Source organism: Biomphalaria glabrata, chromosome 11 (assembly GCF_947242115.1).
Source record: "Biomphalaria glabrata chromosome 11, xgBioGlab47.1, whole genome shotgun sequence".
NCBI classification, from domain to species: domain Eukaryota; kingdom Metazoa; phylum Mollusca; class Gastropoda; family Planorbidae; genus Biomphalaria; species Biomphalaria glabrata.
In genome coordinates this window covers 7,066,146-7,088,981 of record NC_074721.1, presented here as the reverse complement: position 1 = coordinate 7,088,981, position 22,836 = coordinate 7,066,146, and the positions used below count along the sequence as shown (strand labels likewise).

Genomic DNA, 22,836 nt, shown 5'->3' with positions numbered 1-22,836 from the left:
GCCCTCTACAGCCAGTGTGGGCCGTAATCTAAAAAATATGTTGCCAAAGGGTAAATCCAGCAGTGATTACCAGCATCCACCCCTCAGTAGACTTAGACTATAACATAAAATGTTTCCTTTCTGAACTCACGTCTTAAATGTAAGTCAGTGTAAGAGCCTAATGTTACAACTAAAATAAGTAAGAAGTATTTGTTTTTTCAAATGTGGATGTTGCAATGAAATATTGGAGGCTTCTGTTTCATTGGTGGAAGAAGTACTGTAGTCATTTTAAAATTTGTGACCTGTAACCTTTATATTGAAAAAAAAAAGTAGAAAGTAGATGTCGTAAATTGGTGATACCCAAACTACTACCAGCGGGCCTTTTCCGGTCCGAGACTTGTTGCTCTCGAGACTTGTTCTCACAGTGCATAGTAGGGCCGCAGAGCGTAGGCTCCAATCGACTTGACGGAGGAAAATGGATTACACAATAAATGTAAAAAAAAAAGTAAGTACTTCTTTCAGACCTTGTTATCTGTGGGGCAGATGATTTTAAAGTCATTTGATAATTGTTAACTAAAATGGCATGTAACCAGCACAACGACCAAACGCCGTAGACCAACTAATGTCATGCGCCCATTGGAGTTGGTTGGACTAAGGGGCGTATTAAAAATCCCGAAATTCCGAATCCCAGTCTTCATCGGGTCTCCTCGGTTCGGAAATCAAGCTCTTTAATGATTAATTTTTTTTGTTATATAAAATAGTAATTAATAGAAATATTGTATTTTCGTCATTTGTCTTTTTGAATAAATTAAAATGCATATACAAAATTATAAACCAATAAAAATACTCAGCGAAACTACAAGTCGTGGATCTAAATACTGGGATATTTTTTTCCCGTCATGCCATTAGACTGTCTAGAGCATGATGTGGGATGACTAAAAAGCCTGAATCAGCTTCAATCTTTAGTTAATAAAAAGCACAACTTGATTACTTTTTTGTAAGAGCATATAATGCAATATTCTTATCTTTTCATAAGACATAAACATTGAAATATTTGTTACATTTGCTAGGCTGTAAGCTACTTTATTATTTATTTATTTATGTTTTTATTTGCAGGACTGTTCCAGAGCAGTTGAGTTCAAGTCTTGATCCAAGATACAGCGTGTCACAAGGAAGACTTGAGATCACTCGGGTAAAAACTCCTTCATATTGCTTCCCAAGTTTATATCAACCGGCTGCTCCTTGTATTGTCACCCTGGTTTAATAATGTCCATTTTCACTGGCTGCTCCTTGTATTGTCACCCTGGTTTAACAATGTCCATTTTCAGTGGCTGCTCCTTGTATTGTCACCCTGGTTTAACAATGTCCATTTTCACCGGCTGCTCCTTGTATTGTCACCCTGGTTTAACAATGTCCATTTTCCAAGAGACATATATTTTGTTAGATTCAATACCTCCTTTAAAAAGCTGATGTCGGTCTATAATTTCTCAATGAAATTATTTCTTATAATGCTTCGTGATTGCAAGGAGTCTTTCCAGTGAGCGTTACACACACAAGTTCTTCTGTAAACAGCCCGGCTACGTTAGACAGTGCGCAAAATGTTTAAGCACGTCCATGGATTTCTTCAACTCTTAACTGAATACAAAGAAACATTTGAGTTGCGTGCGGGAATTCCCGTTGAAGCTGCGTCCAAAATAAAAATAAAAGGACTCAAGTTAAATTTAATTTGAATAAATTAGCTATTGATCTAAACTGCCCTAGGTTTTCGATGTAGGTCAGTGTTCAGGCTTTCTATTGTTGCTGGTCTCGGACTAATTCCCATCACCCAGGAGATGGAAGTAAAGATTTTATAGATTTAAATGTAGGGAAACTAGAGTAATGAGAAGTACATTGGCCAAATAGAGAGGACAAAAAAACTAGTGCAAAATCTTTGTTCTGCTTTTAATTCTGTAGGCTCATTGCTTAATGTTCTTAATAAGAGAAAAGTTGAGATAATGTTTGTTTGTTTTTTTATTACATCTATCATTATTGCCCTTGACAATTGTGTCCATATTATTATTATGTGTGCTACTTTTGTTGGGTGAGCGGGTTAAAAACAAGTCATTCATTAACCTGGATTATGGAGTCATCGTTGCTTATTAGTTATTGTGTTTTATATATTGTTATTGCGAACATTATATATATATATATATATATATATATATATATATTTCAAAACATTTGGTTTACTTATTTAATAAGTAAATGGATCTCTCTTTCCCCCCTCTCTAGTAGCGTAGCTAAGGATTTAGGGACCCGGGTGGTGCTCGACCTCTTTAGTGGCCCCTGCAATTTGACATTAGACATCATGACATGAGATAATGGCGTAGTATCTAATGTAAACACAAATTTTAGACACTCATTTGGGTGCCCCTCTCAAGATTTTCAAAATTGGAACCTTCTTTCCAACTTTAGCTACGCCACTGTCTCTTTCTCGATTTCTCTCTTTCTTTCTTGCCAACCTCTTTATTTTTTTAACAATTGCCATTCTCTCTGTTATACGTTAGCCAGACGAGTCCAAGGATCCTGGTACTTACACCTGCATGGCAAGCAATAGTCTGGGCAGTGTTTTGTCTAGTCCTATAGTTCTGTCTTACGGATGTAAGTAACTATTTTATAATTGTATTCTAAATAGTTCTGTAAATAAATTAAATTAAACTAAAACTAAACTAAAACTACTGAGCGCCTAAAGGCAGCACGGAAAAAACTTCTCCTAGATACCCTCTCCCCCCCACTGGTCCACAACTGAGATTGGACCAAAGCGCTCTGAGCATGCAATAAGCATGAAAATAGCGCTATATAAAAGCCATATTTAAAAAAAAAAATAATATTAATGGTAATGTCTTCGATTCCGAAGTCTTAAGAATGAGGGCAGTGTTTCACATGGCTATGCAAACCCAGTTGCGACCTACCAGTGAAGGATAGAAGACTCAAAAGTAAAGTAGTCATTATACATAAAACACTGAACCATAATCTTTAAATACAAAAACAAAATGTAATAAAATTTACTCAGAAAGACACAAAGATAAAGGCGCATTCCTCGTTCCAAATGCTAGGACAATTTTTTATAAATGCTCCTTCTTCCCTAGTGCCATTAGAGCAGTGATGCCCAAAATACGGCCCGCGGGCCAGATCCGGCCCGCGACGTGGTTCCATCCGGCCCGCCGAAATGTCGGCACAAAGTATATAAAATCCGCTACTCCCCCCTAAAGAAAAGGTTTAAAAATGTCTCTTTACCTACGTTACGGCCATCAATTTTACTCCGATTGATTGGCACCATGACCAACATTTGTGCCTTTATGAAACTCTTAATGTAGAATTTATAAAAAAAAAAAAAAAAAAAAAAAAAAAAAAAAAAAATAGAAAAATTAAAAAACTTTACTTTTTTGGTTACTTTTTTGGCAGAAGATGATAATTAGCCAATATTTTTGAGTTGTAAATAAAGTGTGGCTGTTGTTTTTTTTTTTAAAAAGAAACGCAATTATAAAACAAATGTGACGTCATTTGAATAAAAAGATTGTTAAACTATGTCTAGAGATCGGAAGACTAATGTCTAATGTTAATATTTATCTAATGTTAATATTTATAAAGCTAGCTACACTGTTGCTCATATTTTTAGAAGAGAAATGAAGCCTTTTTCTGACGCATGAAAAAAAAAGATAATAATATCCCATTAATGAATGTAAGTGCTAGATCCACGGGTTTCTAATCAAATAGTTTCAGGTCAATTTCATTTCATTTTTATACCTTTCCTTTATGTGGCCCGCGACACCAGTGTTGAAAATTAAAATGGCCCGCAGGTCGATTTATGTTGGGCATCACTGCATTAGAGCATGGAATGGGTTGCCTGAGCCAGCCAGGAAAACCAGTGACTTTGCAGAATTTAAGTCATTGGTTATTATGCATGACTAGATGCATGACGCATAGGACGTAATCATCCTATTTTGAAGTAACGTCTGTATTTTATAAGTTTATATATTTTTCCACATTCTGTCACTATTATTTATTACTAAAAATTCTAGCCTAAAAATTTATTTAATGAATAAATTAATAAGTATGGCCTTCTTTAGTCGTGAAACGACTTCGTATCATCCCATGGTGATGAGATGAGCTCCTGGGCATTTGCTATGGTTGCTATGGTTGGAATGATGTCGCCCATACATCAGTTCCCCACGAAGCTGAACTATTCAAAGCAGAGGCAAGTGCCGATTCAGTTTGGGGTTAGCGGCGTCGCAGGCTCTGCCGTGGTGTAGCACTCTGAGTGCTGCAAGCTGCCTAAATGTCGCTGGCTCCTCAGGATCGACTCCCAACGCCTTTCCCATGACTTGGTATACCTGCAAGGCAGCAAAGGTTAGAATGAAGAATTTCCCCTTCTCCTAGGCTTCTTGGTTCAAACCTTGTCTGTTGCCATTTCCTGTCATGTTGCAAGAGATTTGGACTATGACGAAATATTTGTCATTTGTTAAGGAACGTTAGAAGTCTATAAATACATCCCAAATATGGAAATACGTAAAATGTAAGGGAGAGAAGTCGAAATCACTGGAAGGACTTTGTAGCCCGATACTTGACAGAGTTAATTCCCTTTCGTTGGGAGTTTCACTCTATAAAGTTCATAGTGTGCTATTGTGTTATGTGTTTGAATTCGGTAATAAATACAATATTCTGCTTCACAAATGTATTGTAGATTAAGTAGATCTATATCCTGTTTTCAACAAATGCATCTCCACTGCAGTGTGTCTCAATCCTTCGCGTGTGATGCTCCGAGACGATAAAAGTACATCCTTGCTCGTCTCACTTTAAGAGAAGCGCTGTGAGACGCCAAGTGATATCCTGCATGGACGCATTCTCTTTGCGTCTACAGCTCATACTTCATCCTAATACAAAAAAAGCGTATGTCAAATAAAGAGGAGGAGTTGTAGTCATTATTCATTGGAATCATTGGTAGTTATTTGTTGTCATTAGTAGTTAATGGTAGTCATTGGAAGTCATTGGTAGTCAGTAGTTGTCATAAGTCATTGGTAGTCATTAGTCATTGGTAGATATTTGTAGTCATTAGTAGTCAATGGTAGTCATTGGAAGTCATTGGTAGTCAGTAGTTGTCATAAGTCATTGGTAGTCATTAGTCATTGGTAGTTATTTGTAGTCATTGGTAGTCATTAGTCATTGGTAGTCATTGGTAGTTATTGGTAGTCATTGATAGTCATTGGTAGTTATTGGTAGTCATTGATAGTCATTGGTAGTCATGTTAGGTTGTTGGAAGATACTGAAGCTAGAAAGACATTCCAAAAACACAGCGCATATAACTTTCAGTTTACCAATTGCTTTATCGCATATATATATATATTCCAAACGTCCTAACGACTTAAAATCATATAATGTATGTATACAGTAAAACGTGTATGTTGTTAAAAGTATGTTGGCTTCAGTTGTTATATAAAACACATTCAAACTGTGCAGTACGGGGAAACTTCAATCCTCATTCTGTAGTTTTTAAAACAAATTATTCTCTTTACTGTATGGTTTATTTTATGCCTTCGAAAGTCAAAAATGGGCGCCCGGGGTAAGATACTTTATTTAAGCTCCCCTTATCCATGAACCTCACATACAAATATAGGCTGCGTGTGGCGCCCTCCTGAGGATGGTACCCGGGGCATCGTGTCCCCCCTTGCCCCCTTCACCACGCCTCTGCGCTAATTTTGTGGGTACGCTCTCTGATGTTGAGATTGCTGATTCTCCTACTAATGACATATTTTTCGTTTAATAGACATTGCTGAATTCTCCAATGTCCAGACAAGTGCCGTGGAAGCCATCATGTACATGGGCAAAATGATAACATGCAACCCACCACTAGCCAAACCAGGTAACTTAGTCTATAGGATAATAGTCATTTACTACTATCATCTATAGCAGAACACGGCAATAAGATCTATGTATATACTTTCATCTATCTATAGCAGAACATGTCAATAAGATCTATGTATATAGAATTATATTTGTTTTAGTACATATCAAAATCCAATCGAAGAATTCCCAAAGGCAACTAAATATATCATAAAAATATTGTGAAATATTGGTTTAGTAATAATTATATATTACTATGTTGAGAAAGAGATAGAGAGAGAGAGGGAGCGAGAGAGAGAATAGATAAATGGATGGATGGATTTATAGATTAAAAAAACTGATATACAAAATCTGTGTTTCTTAATTTCTATCAGATCGCCGATTTAACTGGTTCAAGAGGGACTTCAACTTCATAAGACCCGAGTTCAATCCTCAGTACTTTATCTCTAAGGATGGCAATCTGTACATCTCTGAGGTCTACACGTCTGACCAGTGAGTGATCACAGTAGTTGTACCTCGTGCTTGTCATAGGGGAAAACTATCCATATTCTTTAAGTTGTAAATCAGTTCAACAAAAATAATACATTTTTTCGCCAGGCCTTAGGTAATTAGAGGCCCTATGCTTAGTTTGTTTATGCTTAAGGCCGGCCCTGTTGTTTGAGCTGATGTGGGCAACATTTTTTGAGTGTCCTAAGCTCACCTTATTGTATTCAATATGGGCCCATCTTGAGATGCTGTGAGCAAAAAAACAACAACACATACACATTTTGAAGCCAGTCCTAGAAATCTGCAACGTCCTTAAGACAGCTGACGGAATCAGTTCAGACCAAGTTTAAGTTGTGGTTAGCAGTGAGCAATACCTGAGGGCCAATGTACTATCCACTCATACTGGAAACACCAGTATACCTTTAGCCTCGCAGTTTATTTAAGAATAAATTGGGATTATTCATTACTTGGAGCATTGGTTCAGCCAACTCTGCAAAAAGTCTGGTTCTCACAAATATAAAAACCAAGAAATGACTCTCTAATTGCTATTTCTTTAGGTATTCCCACATCGGAGATCACACACAAAAAGATCATGCTAATTTGATCCACTTTTGGTATGTCTTGAGTTCTCTCACTAATGAAGAGACAAATAGCGCGAATTGCACCTCATGACATACAGTAACGGTATTTGTGTCAGATCTGCAGGTCTATTAGCTCGTTTTCAATGTATGGGGCTTTGTTTTCCTCTCTAATTTCAATATTCGTAGCAATTTTAAATAAAGCCTGGTTATGGGTTTTTGTATAAATATAATGGTGAACTTTCTTTAAGAACCATGAACTGTTATGACATGATTAGGAATTAGTTATTTGTTTCGGGAATAGGGTAAAGTTTTACTTAGCGACGATGACGTAAAGTTGGTTAAAAAACAAGAACGCTCTAAGCGACGCTAAAAAGAAGACGCTTCTTGTAGAGCAGTAGAATAGATACAGATTTACGGACATAGCTGACATCGGACGATTCCCTTCTTGGTTATTAAATATATTTATAGAACAACATCAGCGTCGACTACATATTTGATTGTTTCGGCCTTTCGCCGGTGTTACTGAAGTAGTTTGAGTTACGCATTACTTCCAGTCAGACGTAGATCTACACTGGGTATATTTCCAAGAATCAACACCGCGCGGAAGCCTTAACAGAACCAAATACTAAGCATTGTTCAGAGAATGACACTATTCCATGATCAATGTAGACATCTCTCTTTCTTCTAGATCTTTGTTATAAACCTGCTCACCAATTCGGTTTGGCCATTAATTGTAATACCACAAGCAAGATACCTATGGAACATACTGTGTTTCTTTTGCTTGCTTAATATTTAATGTTATTTGTTTGTTTAGATTTCATCTCATTGTTTTTTATTATTAAATTTTTACAAAATACAGAAGACAACAAAACAATGTGATGAGGGCTTACACTATTTCACAAGATCTACTTTCTCGGATCGGATAAAAAGTTTTAAAATGACATTTGTTTAGTTAGCTTTGATCACCAACTCTGATTTTACTTAACTTACAATAAACTAAATGACAAACATGTACAAATGACAAACAAGTTATCATTTACCTTTTTTTTAAAAGAAACTTCTAGCTCCATAACTAAAATGCTAATATAAAGAATTTTATATACGCAAAATAAAAGAAAAAAATAAAGCTTTGAGAAAATTGAATAATTAGCAGATGTTTCGAAATATTAATTCGTGACCACCAGGGCTATCCCTATAGACCTTAATGTATTGTTACTTCGCCCCTTTCCTTATTTTTCTGTACAACACATTAATATTTTCTAAACCATACTCTCTCTTTCTCTCTCTCTCCTCTGCCCCCTCCAATTACTAATAATACTATCAATGGCAGAAATAGTCCCCTCAAACGTGAAGTAATGGCCAGCCACCTTTACACTAAACTTGATGGAAAGCAGATATTTACATGAAAGTAATCCATGCATTAACTCTAGCTGAAAACACGGGTTATTGTTTTAAAACTAATATAAAAGTTTCGTGCAGCGTTTAAAATATTTTGAAGGAGCTTTTCAGATCTATGTGGTCAGGTCACATTTCTCCATTAGTGTCATCCCTTAAGTTCTCACGTGGGCCTCAACTGGTCAAGAGTCATGGGCCCAAGTGCAATCAACTCCTTTTCGCCACAGGCTGTGGGCCCCCCTATTGGTCATGGGCCCGGGTTCATTGAACCCCTTCGCGCCATGGATGCTACGCCACTGATGTATTTATCTATCCCTTACCCTCTACACCTAGCCTCCAGTTATAGTTGGCAAAGCCGTTACAAAAGAATGACAAGCATGATATGCATAAAAATGTTACGGTTATTGTTCCTTCTTTCTCCCCAAACAACTGTTTATAATTCTAGTTAAAGTCTTTATTAGCTCTTGTAAGATGTTTTCACTTTAAAACCAAGACATTGAATTAAAAATACTTTTCTATGTACCCTTTAAAAAAAGATTGTAAAAGATTGAATAAAATCAATTATAGAACGGTTTACTTTATGATTTTCATCTAGTTCAGGGGTGGGCAAATTACGACCCGCGGGCCACATGCGGCCCGCCTAGGTGTTTTACGCGGCCCGCCGACACCTACAGAAATCAGGTGTGCCAACAGTATATAGATAAAAAAATGCAAATATTTAAAAAAATATCTATATAAACTATATAAATTATTGAAACTGTCTCATTATAAAAAGATTAAAGTAAACGAAGATTATGCTTATTGACTATACATCAATACACTCAATTCAAGACACAATGTCTGAGTGTTGGGTAGGCTTGGAACAAGATGGCAAGTGTAACAACTGATGGAGCGCGATCTTTGACTGAGAACCATAAACTTGAAACTGGAAAGTTTGCACAAAGCTGCATATTATTTAATCTTATAACGGAGGGACCTACATAAATACAAGTAATTGGAGCTAGGGCAGGGGTCGGCAACCTTTTGAGTCTGAAGAGCCAAAAATTTAAATTTACAAATTTTCAAAGCTTTTAAAGAGCCGCACATTTTTTTTTCTTGCCAACTATAAATGGTACTCGCATAAATTTTTTTAAAATTAAAAAAAAAAACAAATATATTTTTTCATTCATAAGAAAAGTAGTTATTTATTCACATAAATATTGTGTTTGTCACATTATATATATGTATATGTATATTGCTTTATCGGATAATAACTTGCTATTTAAATATAAAATTAACAATCAAACATTTACTCACAACACCATCAATACATCAATAACAAACAATTTAGCGAACAAAATAAATCAACGGGTGCGATGGCTTTGCATGGTTATTCAAAAAGAAAACTTAAACTTTACTAAACAATGTAACTTGTACTTTAAATACAATATAAAAAAACATAATTACATACATATGAAAGAACAAATTCAATGGGTGCGATGGCTTTGCATGGTTATTCAAAAAGAAAACTTAAACTTTACTAAACAATGTAACTTGTACTTTAAATACAATAAAAAAAAACAATTACATACATTTAAAAGAACAAATTCAATGGGTGCGATTGCTTTGCATGGTTATTCAAAAAGAAAACTTAAACTTTACTAAACAATATAACTTCTATTTAAAATAGGAAAGCAATTACATACATTTGAGCGAACAAATTCAATGAGAAAATTGGCTTTGCATGGTTCTAGAGAGTTTGGATAAATTTGGCTCATAACTTGTTGTTTTTAGTTTCAAACAAGACTCTAAATTTTCATTTGTTAGTTGGCTTCTTACTTTGCTTTTAATTATATTCATGCAAGAGAACGCTTGCTCGCACGAATATGTAGATCCAAAGATAGTCAGCACTCCAAATGCCAGCTTCTTCACTTCACTGTAGCAATCTGGAAGACTATTCCATGTGTCGAATATAAGTGACTCAACTTTCGGCATTTCTTTTAAAGCTTTCCACTTTTTTTGTGCTACATACATACATTTCTGGACCTCCAACTCTTCCAACTTGCTTTTCATTTCTGTAAATTTTCCACTCCACAAAGCTTTACCTTTCAAATCAATCAATTGCATTTCTAGAGATCCAGCATCAATTTCAAATGGCTCAATGTGGATTTCGTTACAATTTGTGTTGAGAGGATTAACTATGAATGCTAGAGTGGTTTTGTTTGTTTTGAATTGTTGAAATCTGTCAGCAAATTCATCTTTAATTTTTTTAATAACTGTGCTGAAATAATTTGTGTCAACAGTTGCATTGGTTTTATCGCGATATTGCTTTAGAAATGGAAAATGAAGTAATTTACTACTCTGAATGTCTTCTACAAAAACAGTCAATTTTCCTTCAAAACAAACTAATTCTTCCACCAAAACATAGGCTGGGTTTCCCTTTCCTTGCAGTTTTAGATTCAGCTCATTTAATTTCTCTGTAATATCAACCATAAAGTAAAATGTTTGCAACCATTTGTCGTTCTCTAATTCAGGGTGATTAATGCCTTTATCATTTAGGAAAGTATTTATTTCATTCAAGCACACAGCAAAACGTTTCAACACTTTACCTTTGGAAAGCCATCGCACTTTATTGTGAAGAAGAAGGTCGGAATACTGAGTCTCCATTTCGTTTAAGAATTCTTTAAACTGACGATGATAGAGTGCTTTTGACAAGATGCTGTTAACAATCTTGATTACCAAATTCATGACCTCAACAACTTCGGCTGGAAATGTTTGGGCACAAAGCGCTTCTTGGTGTATAATGCAGTGAAACGTAAGAATTTCATTGTTTATTTTGCTCCGAAGAATCGTAGTAGCTCCTTTATTTTTTCCTGTCATACTGCTGGCTCCATCAGTTGCAATTGAAACAATTTTATTTAAATCAATCTTATTGTCTTTAAGGCATGTTTGCACGGCATTTGCTATATCTTCCCCTCTAGTTTGTCCCGAGAGCGGTAATAATCCTAGAAGCTCTTCTTTTGGACCTTGGGAAGACATATACCTGACAAAAAGGGCAACTTGTGCGGTGTCTTTTATGTCGCAAGACTCATCTATGGCAAGTGATAAGGCAGAAGAAAGTTGAATATCTTCCACCTGCATATATGTTACATTTGAAGACATTTTAGTTATTCTATCTTGTACTGTTTTAGCGGATAGTGGCAAATCTTTGATTCTTTTCAATATTTCTGGTTTGTTTTTGAAATCACGAAACAGTTCTTCAGATGCTTGTATGAAGCAATCTTTGACATACTCACCATCTGTGAATGGTTTGCCTTTTTTTGCAATTTCAAGTGATACCGCAAGCTTACCAGATTAACATTACTTGTAGATTGAGTCCAGTTACTTAACATGAAACTTGATTGCTGTCTATGTTTTTGGAGCTCGTCAACAGCTTTTTTTCGTTCTTCGCCTGCTGGATATTTACTAGCAAACTGAGTATGTTTTTTAGTGAAGTGTCTCTCTAAATTTGATTTCTTATTGTGTGCGAGTTTTTCATGGCAAATGAGGCAAATCGGAAGGCCATCTGAGTTGCAGATGAAAGCGAAAGACTCTGTCCAATCCAGATTAAATTCTCGATTCTCTTCTTCAGTAGTTCTTCTCTTTCTTTTTGTAGATGCCATGATTGCAGTAAATGAACAAAACAATTTTAATATCAATATATTTACCAAAGTCTCTTCTCTCCTTAAAACAGTTAATACTCGACAATCTTCCCCTTTTCTTCTTTATCTAACTATCTAATTCTAAGCTATTGTTGAAGCTTATGGAAATTCCACAACCTTGTCCTAATTTTAAACTAACTTGTAATAAATTTAATCTACGACCTTGCTTCCAGTTATTATTCTAAAAATAAACCAGACAAAATTGTTTTCAAATATATGACCTTGAAGATAACTCAGTTCTAACTCTTTTACTTGAAACAACAAACTCCACTTCACAGCCAAAGCACCTGGAGTAGACGCCAAATAGTCTTGTGTCGAAAGCCAAGTAAAACGTAATATAGAGAGCTTCCAACGGAAGGACGACAGTGACGACGCGTGTCACGGGGGAGGGGAGGGGTGGAAAGCGAGTACAAGTGGCTGAGAAATGTAATCGGTGCCAATTCATTGTTGATAGATAAAGAACGATTTTTTTTTCGATAAAAATAAAATTTGCGTAAGGAACTAAAGAGCCGCAGCTTGCAGTCTAAAGAGCCGCATGTGGCTCGCGATCCGCAGGTTGCCGACCCCGGAGCTAGGGGAGTTAACCACGGGTAGTTCTGATTTATGAATGAATAACCCAATGTATCCACTAGCCTAGCTTGGGCAAGGCAAATGAGAAGACTATAAAATCTCAAGGATGAAATTGTTATGTTACTTGAAGGACATTGACTGTGACTTTGTTACCAATATTTCTAATGAAGAGCGGAAGACAAAATTTCATGTACCTTGAGATCCCTATTGCAATTGATTGCTTACATATAAAATGCATAAGCATGTTAAATCTTTTGATATCGGGCTCTTCCATTTCTACAGGCAAGCAAAAAAAAAAAAAAGTTTTTGTCATTTTCCTATGCTGAAAGGTGAAACTATCTTTAGTGAAATGATTAAAAGTACAACACTTATTAAGAGAAGCCGATTCAGCTCCAGAGGACATACCTCAAAGCAAAAAGAAGTTCCAGTCATCACTACCACGGGAGTTTCATGCTTGCCAGAAGCTGTATTTCCAAACTTGAAAAAAATTCGCTGCTGTTCACACCATTTGGGTACACCTACATCAGTTCTTCTTCGTTCTCATTTTACATGTTGAAGGGTTGAGATCAGTAATCCTATATCTTAGATGAACCGCGTAGTGGTCTCTAGATCAGGCAGTTCTCCGAATAGTCTTTGGAGAGTCCTGTTCGGGTCCCTTGATTTAGTATGCACCATTGAAGGATATGGTCAGCATTCTCTGGTGATGCTCCACAAGTGCAGGCTTCTCTCGCCCCGACATTTAACTTCCGGAACATAAATTGTCTCATTCAGTGAGCAAGCATTTTTTTGTGGAAACTAAACAAGTAAAATGACTGCTCAATGTTGATGACTGTAATTTGACAACAGTCACACAAAGGGGCAACAACTAGTAAGATAGTTTCACAGTTAAGAAACATTATGCACGAGTGTAAAAAGTAAAATACTGCACATTAAGTACAACTGTATATTTGTGGGGATATTCTGATATAAAAAGACAACAGCAATTAAAAAAAAATCGTAATACAGTGTATATTTGAATTAAAAGACATTCTACACAGCAAGCTTATCTTTTTTATATATATGCAGCCCGCCATTCCCTAACTTTTTTTAATGCGGCCCTCGATACAAAAATGTTGCCCACCCCCTGATCCAGTTGAAATGTAATGCAACCAACATTGCTACTTATGAATATTCAACCCTCTAGCAACCAAGTCCCATATGTGTGCTCCTTTAGGCCTTTTAATTTGTCTACTCTTCAGGGATGAGTACTACTGTATGGTCTTCTTGGCGCCCAGGAATGGTGAGGTTCTAGCAGGGGACCAGCCTCCAGTTCGGATCTCATTGGGTATCAACTTACGTGTCCGTGGAGAAAGTAAGTTTCAGTATCGCTTCAATTTAGTTTTAATTCCATTCTGCAACATCTTTGGTTCATGTGAAATGACCAAGATTATAAGAATGACTGAAATAGTGCTTCCAAACAAGTAGACTCTATTTTACTCTTTTTCTGAAAAAAAATTGTGTTAACCAAAGTTGTTGTTTTTTTTACAGTGTCTTTAATCATCTAAGATTTCCTATATTTTGACTGTAAAAGATATAGATCTAATTAGTCTAGTGCCTTGTTATTTTTTAGAAAGTATTTTGTTATGTTGAAAAAAAGTAGAGTGGGCCTATTTTTTTTTTATTTACATAATAGACTATTTTTAACTGCCTTTCCAATGGAATCAGATGTTTTGAAATAAAGCTATTATATCTACATGACTCTAGGAAGTGGTAGCATACCCTTTAATGTGATACCATCACACACTTACAAGTGATACCATCACACACTTACAAGTGATGCCATCACACACTTACAAGTGATACCATCACACACTTACAAGTGATACCATCACACACTTACAAGTGATACCATTACACACTTACAAGTGATACCATCACATACTTACAAGTGATACCATCACAAACTTACAAGTGATACCATCACACACTTACAAGTGATACCACACTTTCTTAATGTACCACTCTTAAAAATGGAAGTATTCTTTTCTTAGGCTTTGAGGGTATCGCTAATTTACTAAAATATAACTTTGTATATTAACAATTTGTACTTGAAAAAAAAAATGTTATTAGAAGAAACACTTAAAAGAAACTTTAAACATATGATCTATATCACGTGATTGTATTTGCAGACGCCAACACTTATGGACCAGATATTCATAACAGCTTTCCACAACATTTTCCGAAGTATCCAATGATAGGGGACACTGTGGAGATCGAATGCCTGGCTTATGGAAGGTACATCTTGACCTTTTGTCAACATACTATTAAGACTATATCGACGTTTTAGTTTTACAAGACTTAAGAACAGTGATAAAATGCAACATAGATGCAAAATTGAACTGTGTATAGGATAGTTTTAAAAGTAAACACAAAATACTTGAGAACCAACACTATTTAGATGAGGTTAGAATCTACATCTACTGTTACAATTGTTTCGGGTGGAGAATACATCTTCGTATTTTTATAAGTTAAATCTGTCCCAATATCTAATTGTAGGCCAGAGATTCTAGTATTGCTGAGGAAGTAACAGAACTTTTCATAAAACAAGAGAACGCACACTGCACTTCGTGTAATAACAAATTAGAATTTAAATTCATTAGCAAATTCGCTGTAGTTAACTTAACATGAAGCTTTAAACTTACAGACTGACCCGAGCCCTGGGACAAGTGTGTATCATCTATTTGTAGTTGTGTTTTTTTTTTCCATAACTCTGTTGAAGCTAATTTATGAAAATTTTTGGTACCGGAAACAAATGATCTCTCCATAACTTTTCTGTTTAGACCTTCGATGCTATCAGAAGCCAAATGCTTAAAAAAAACACTATGTCTGATAACCTTAACATTGATATCACGTGGGACACGTGGCATCTACATTTATGCGAGTTCAATTTGGCGAATTCGTTCACGCTTTTTACCAACAGCATCAAGCCCTGGCCGCGGCTTCATTATATTATCTTTTCGTATTTATATCTCCATGTATCATTAGAACCTAAAAAGCGTTTCTGTGGAAGAGACTTATATGATAAGATGTCTCTGAAACTTATAAGATAAGATGTCTCTGAAACTTATAAGATAAGATGTCGCTGTGTAATTTATAAGATAACTCTGTTTGTAACTTATAAGATAAGATGTCGCTGTGTAATTTATAAGATAACTCTGTTTGTAACTTATAAGATAAGATGTCGCTGTAATTTATAGGAAAAAATGTCACTGCAATTTATAAGATAAGATATATCTATTATAAGACAAGATATCTCTGTTTGAAACTTAAGATATGTCTATGTTTATAACTAATAAACAGGGGCGTAGCTAGGAATTTCCCATCATTTGGGGGGGTCCGGTGGGAGGGAAGGGGCTTAATCACTTTGGGGGCCCCTGCATTTTGCGTAATATTTAATATTTAGTGTAAAAAGCACTAATTTGGTGGCCCCCTTCAAGTGGGGGCTCGGGGGAATTCTCAAATTCTCCCCCATCCTCCCCCACCCTAGCTACGCCACTTCTTATAAGATGTCTCTTTTTGTAACTTTTAAGATAAGATGTCTCTGTTTGTAGCTTATAAGATAAGATGTCTCTGTTTGTAGCTTATAAGATAAGATGTCTCTGTAACATATAATATATGATGTCAATGTAGCTAATAAGATAAGATGTCTCTGTAACATATTAGATAAGGTATCTCTGTAGCTTATAAGATAAGATGTTTCTATTTTTTAAAAAAAGTATGTTTTCTGTCCCTGTCTGTACAGGCTTCCCCTGCGCTACTCCTGGTTCAGGGAAGACGCCCCTCTCAATGAGAGGGCCTACATGAAAGATCAAAACCGGATTCTGGTCCTACCATCAGCCGGACTTGATGACAGGGGAACTTACACGTGTGTAGTCGACGGAGACAGGAACTCAGACAACAAGTCGATGGTTCTCATGTTGTATGGTACAGTAACGCCGAACTATAATGTGGTCGACTTTTTCTTTTAAACAAACTTGTGGATTTTTTTTACTAGATCTAGATTACTTGACTTTGCCTGTACAGCTAATTGTTTCCTCTTTAAAATATTAACATTTTTATAACAATTTTTGATTCTGCCCAGTTCTTTCACCATGTTCCATTCCTCCATTTGTACTGCCATCAGGACCGGCCTATGGCATAAGGCAAACTAAACAGCCGCCAAGAGCCTCCAATTGGTGGGGGTCTCACACAGGACTCAAATAATTTTTTTAGAGAAAAAATTGCGAAACATGTAACAAATTTCGAACATAGAAGAAATCTATGGCTCAATGTTTACTAACATAGTTCTAAGTCTCCTCTATGTTTCAACGTTTATTCGCGAACGATTAGATCTACTTGTTAGACTACATATGCTAGAAGACCATTGTTTCTTCCTTTTGGTGAAATGTCGAAACATTATTTCTAGCATAGTTATCATAAATCGTCCATGAAACAAATTGGTGCTAGCAAAGTGGTTAGGATGTCGGCTTGAGACATGAGTTCAATTTTTTTTTGTATAAATGCTTTTAAAATGCGAATACCTTAAAAATTCCCCCAGATATTTTTTTTGCCCCCCTCCCACACCACACATTCTCCCATATTGAGAAAGTTAAAAGCGTGAAATAGCGCTAAACAAAAATAATTGGTCAAAATATTTCCAATCGCAAAGATTTATTGTTGTTGGTCTTGAATCCCTAAATCTATTACAAAATTAATTACTCACTGATCCAAACTAATTGGTGCAATAACACTTTGTATAAGCTTTTTTTATTTTCAAATCTTTTTCTTGTTTTGCATTCATTGACAGCTTTTAAAAGTCAGTTTCTTGTATCTTCAGCTACGCCGAGTTTCCCATTTCCACTTCAAGACCAGCTGGTGGACAAACACTCGAATCTGATCTGGACATGCCATTCCATTGGTATCCCCAAGCCCTCTTACAGATGGTACGTCAACGGGACCTTACTGACCAACACCAACACATTGGGAGTGCAGGTATACTTTGAAGAATACTCGAACATGTGGAATTTCCCGTTACATCAATGCAAATGCACATATTTTAGTTTTCTTCGGTATTTATAAATGATATTTTTCCGTTCATTAATTGTATGAATAAAAAAATTAAATTTAAGAATGCAATATTTAGAGAAGAAAATATAAAAACAAATACTTAAAAAAAAACAACAAAGAAAAAACAAACACTTATCTAAAGGGTAAGAACTCTGTCCTTAAAACTACCAATAATATAAAAGTTCTTTCCCTTATTCGATATTAAACAAAATAATTAATTACCAATAAATAATTCTTCGTCTTCTTGCTCGTTCTATCTACTGTTGGAGTGTTCAGATGACTAGATCAATATATGAAATGAACTGCGCAGTGGTTTCCAAATCAAGAAGCTCTCCATATTAATTGATTGAGTTTTTTTGTTTATTGATTCATGTTTTGTTAGGTACAATTAATAATCGTTTAAAGTATCAACTTGATCCGTAAAAGCGTTAATAACTATTTAATGGGACTAAACCCAACCAATCTGTGAATACTGAAGTATTCGTTTTTTTTTTTTTTTTTTGTTTTGTTTTTTTTAAATGTTATTGTCTAATTAATTAATTTTATTGATTCATGTCTTGATTATGTCAATGAGTAATTATGCGAAGTTTCAGCTTGATTCGAGAATGGGTTTTGGAGAAATAACGTGTACATACTTTTTACCAGACAGACAGAGTGAGTTGATATAAGCTTTTGTAAAAAAAAGGCAATTAGAAATGAACTTACAAACTTGCGTATGTTTGGTATAAAGGTGCGGCATAATGTCTCCAGAGAGATCTGTCTGTTTTCAGCATCTTCCCAAACTGGTGTCCACTGCTTCCATGAAGATATACTAGGACTGCCCTTTTACGTTGTCCTAGTTTCGGCGTCCATGTCATTGTTGCTTTTGATGAGCTATTTCCTCTTGTCTTAGGACATGTCCCTCAAACATCATGAGACATTCAGACATAACCTCGATTAAAGGTCGAGCGCCACTCCTGCAGAGAATTTCTTTTGTTGATGCAAAAAAAAATTAAGATATCATGCTTTAATTTCTAGGGATGTGTGGATGAGAGGTTGAAACCGCTCGGCTATGTCTTGGCCACCTAACAAGGGGCTCGAGTTTAAATCCCGACAAGTCATGACTTGAGCAGAGTTTTGCTTGCTGAGCGCCTAAAGGCAGCACGGAAACCGTCTGCCAGATATCTCTCCTCTCCCAACTTGTCTGCAAAAGAGAGCACTGAGTATGTTATAAGCAGGAATAATTGACGCGCATTATAAGAGCAATTAAACAAACAAAACAAAATACTTTGTTATATTATTCAAATTCAGGGCCAATTTAAACCGTATACTTCTGAATCTAATGTTTATTGCTCTCATTTGAAACAACGCAGAGCTCTAACACATTGAGATGTTCCTCTTTATACAGGTGTTTAGAAATAAACTGAGCATAGACAAAGTAGACACGAGACATAATGGGATGTACCAGTGTGAGGCTACCAATGCTTACGGAACCAACCGGTCAAGCGCTGAACTAAGAACCTTATGTAAGTAAATCAGTTCAAACTAGATCTAGGTTATTTCACTTAGCTATTAATGTCCTTTTAACATGGCAGTTAAATGTGCGGTCTTCAGACAGTTAAAGAGATTAAAGACAGGGTTGCTACAGCGATTGGATCCCATGATGACCTGCTAACTATTGTAATAAAACGCAAACTAAAACTCTATGGCCATATTACAAGGTCTTCGGCGCTCGCAAAGACCTTCCTTCAGGGAACAGTACCAGGAAAAGAAGAAAAGGCAGTGAGGGGAAGCGATGGGAAGACAACATAAAAGAATGGATGGGCCTGTCATGGAAAGAGATTCTATCCAAGGCAAAAGACAGAGAGGAATTGAGAAAGACGGTCGACAAATCTTGTGTGGTGCCCCAACTATCCAACGCTCTAAGTGAGGTGACATGGCAGTTCTCCTTTAATAAACCAAATCAGATACAATATAGAAATTAAAATAGGATGTGATTTGATCAGATCGATTCGGTTGAGATCGAATCGGATCTGATCATTTATACACTTCTAATCTAATCAGATCGAATGGAATCAGAAGCGGATAGTCATTGAAAACAAAATTTGAAAGGGGATCGAACCCATGAAAATCACGTGATTAGCGCGACGCTCTATTAACTTCCCAGCCAGAATTTCCAGACTTCCAATTTTTAACCAACCTATTTCTTTCCATCTCCTTCCACCCTTGAAGAGATGGTTAGCAATTAGATTGTTATTGTTGTTATCTAATAGATTATTGACGTTCCTACGAAATAGAAAATAATGTCGTCCTGGTAGGAATGGACAACTGTCCAACACTTTCTAGTACATACAAATCAAAGATTATCTGTTTTTACGTTTCGGATGTTCCTTCAGAGTTGAAGATAATCTGCACCCTAGCCCAGACCTCCCGCAGTTCCTTCAGAGATGAAGGCAATCTACACCCTAGCCCAGACCTCCCGCAGTTCCTTCAGAGTTGAAGATAATCTACAGCCTAGCCCAGACCTCCCGCAATTCTTTCAGAGTTGAAGATAATCTACACCCTAGCCCCGACCTCCCGTAGTTCCTTCAGAGTTGAAGATAATCTACACCCTAGCCCAGACCTCCCGCAGTTCCTTCAGAGTTTAAGATAATCTACACCCTAGCACAGACCTCCCGCAGTTCCTTCAGAGTTGAAGATAATCTACACCCTAGACCAGACCTCCCGCAGGACGTCGGGGATGGCAGTGGGCATCGAAACGACTGAACAACAGTCCACTGTGGCCACTTGGATATTACTTGTCTTCTTTACATTTAGCATGGCCTATACAATTTGAATGTAAATATATTGGAAGGGGGGAGCAGGTCACCATTGTAAAGAATACAATATATTAGGTATAGAGTATATTATTGAAACAACAACGTAATGTGGCTAGAGCAATCCGTCTAAAGTTTAAAAAGTAGTGAAAAAAATATGTGTACAATTTTAGATAAATAAAAAAAAAGTCAAAACATTAAAATATATTATGATTACGAAAGAACTTATAAGACATTTTAAAGAACTTATGTATGCCACTGTGATGGTAAATCGCTTGACTTTTAAAATTAACATTTCTCAATGTTCACACAAATAACGAATACAAGATTTTAGAGATTTTCCTAACAGCCAACTTCGTAGGTACATACCACTTTAAAGGGAAGTAAAAACAAATCCTACAGGATAGGATGTCACTATGTAATTATTGCCCTTGACATTAGACTAGAGTAACACCTTAAGTAAATTTAGAAAGCCTTCAGGATGGAAGAATTCAAAGTAAAGTAGCAATTATACATAAAACACTGAACCATAATCTTCAAATACAAAAACAAAATCTAATAAATACTCAGAAAGACACAAAGATAAAGTTACATTTCACGTTCCATATGTTAGGACAAATTTGTACAAATCCCTAGCGTCGCGAGAGCATGGATTGGGTTGCCTGAGCTAGCTAGGAAAACCAGTGACTTGGCAGAATTTAGGTCATTGGTTAGTATGCATGACTAAATGCATGACGCGTAGGACGTAATCATCTTTTTTGAAGTAATGTCTGTATTATATAAGACACACCAAAATAACAAAAGTTTGGCGCCTCCAACAAGCCTTTCCTCTTCCGTCGGGGGTATAATTGACATCAGTTTACTTCTTCAACATAGGCACGCTCGACCTACAAGTACTGATGACAATTTTATCTCTGAGGTCAGAATACTAGCCGAAAAATCCTGCAGCATGCCACTGTTAATAACCCACATAGAAATGACAAATATATATAACATTTAAAATTCTAATGAAAGATATCATTTTTTTCTATATCTGCTCTCCAGTTTTCGCACCAAGTTTCACCAACAGACCAGTTGATAGCACAAAGTTTGGAGCACAGGGCGGCAACGTCACCATCGCCTGCAACCCAGAGGCGGCCCCGAGGGCTGAAATAAAGTGGTTGAAAAATGGGGAAGAAGTTGGCCGAGTCCTGCCCAGCGGAGCTCTGGAACTGACCTCGTTGTCCCAGTCTCAAGCCGGAACGTACACCTGTGTTGCCACGAACGAGCTAGGAGAGGCCAGGTCATCTTGTGTTTTGACCGTTGTAGGTATGTGTTCAACAAAAGATATAGTACCGAATGCGCCATTCCGGAATATTCATTCCGCTTGACGTTTTATTTTGTTCTAAGTGACGTCAAAGTCAACATAGTTTTTGGCATTGAATTTGCTGTTGCTCTTGTAGTATTTTTTTAAATACAAGAATTAAATATTTGTTATTAACACACTTTTATTATTTATTTATTTTAAAAAAAAAGAGGATAATGTTCTACGCGCATCCATGAGTTGACCTAGTCGGGTATGTTAATTAGAGACATAACGTCACAGCTTTTCATGGCTTACTCGTGCAACCATATTCATGCTATAATGGCATTTGGGAAAAAAGAGCACTTATATAAATTTGTTCCAGCTTATGGAATAAAAAAAAGTATTTTTTTTCTCTTTACTATTTTATTAGGTGTTATTCCTGAGCTGGATGTGTCAAAATTTGTAGGTCACAGCTGGGGCTGCTTAGCCGCTGGGAATATTGCATTCTTTATTAATTTTCAGACTCGAAGACAAGCCTTATAATTATTTTATTAGGTTGTGCTTTTGTATTTTAAAATTATGGTTCAGTGTTTTATGTATTTTTACCACTTTACAATTAAGTCTTCGATCCTGGAGCGTCTCTATGTTTAGTGATTTTTTTCCAACTGGTGTTTCTCTAGGTCAGTGTTTCCCAAACTGTGTTCCGCTGAACCTTAGTGTTCCGTGAGGTCTGAATTGGTGTTCAACGAACACCTTGAATAATTGGCTAGTAGGACATCCTGTGAATTAATCTTTCTAAATAAATAAGCAAAGTGCTATGCTTCAATACTCAAAATCTGCGTATTGTTCAGTTCAGGAAAAAGTTTAGGAAACATTGCTCTACTCTAAAGTATATATTCATTTATCATAAATCTATATTGCTTGTTTTCTAGTGTTTGTTTTTTTTATAGTTTTCATGAACGATCCTATAATTTACTGCACAATGTAAAATATGTTTTTTTATGAATGTTTTCCAATTATATTTTAAGTTGCATTTATTTTAACAGATTCGGGAATACTAATTCAGCCTTAAATACCATAGTATTAGAAATGATTTACAG

The 22,836-nt window shown here is 36.1% G+C and overlaps 1 protein-coding gene across 1 annotated transcript in view; it reads left to right on the top strand.

Moving 5' to 3' along the window:
- Positions 1–22,836, top strand: part of LOC106068605 (contactin-like) — a 53,440-nt gene that overhangs the window by 15,529 nt on the left and 15,075 nt on the right. The window contains exons 7-16 of the mRNA XM_056003646.1: positions 1,096–1,171; positions 2,526–2,619; positions 5,783–5,878; positions 6,234–6,351; positions 13,810–13,922; positions 14,740–14,845; positions 16,353–16,534; positions 17,427–17,581; positions 19,044–19,161; positions 21,496–21,759. Coding sequence (XP_055859621.1) covers positions 1,096–1,171; positions 2,526–2,619; positions 5,783–5,878; positions 6,234–6,351; positions 13,810–13,922; positions 14,740–14,845; positions 16,353–16,534; positions 17,427–17,581; positions 19,044–19,161; positions 21,496–21,759 — 1,322 coding nt within the window. The remainder of the gene's footprint in view (positions 1–1,095; positions 1,172–2,525; positions 2,620–5,782; positions 5,879–6,233; positions 6,352–13,809; positions 13,923–14,739; positions 14,846–16,352; positions 16,535–17,426; positions 17,582–19,043; positions 19,162–21,495; positions 21,760–22,836) is intronic.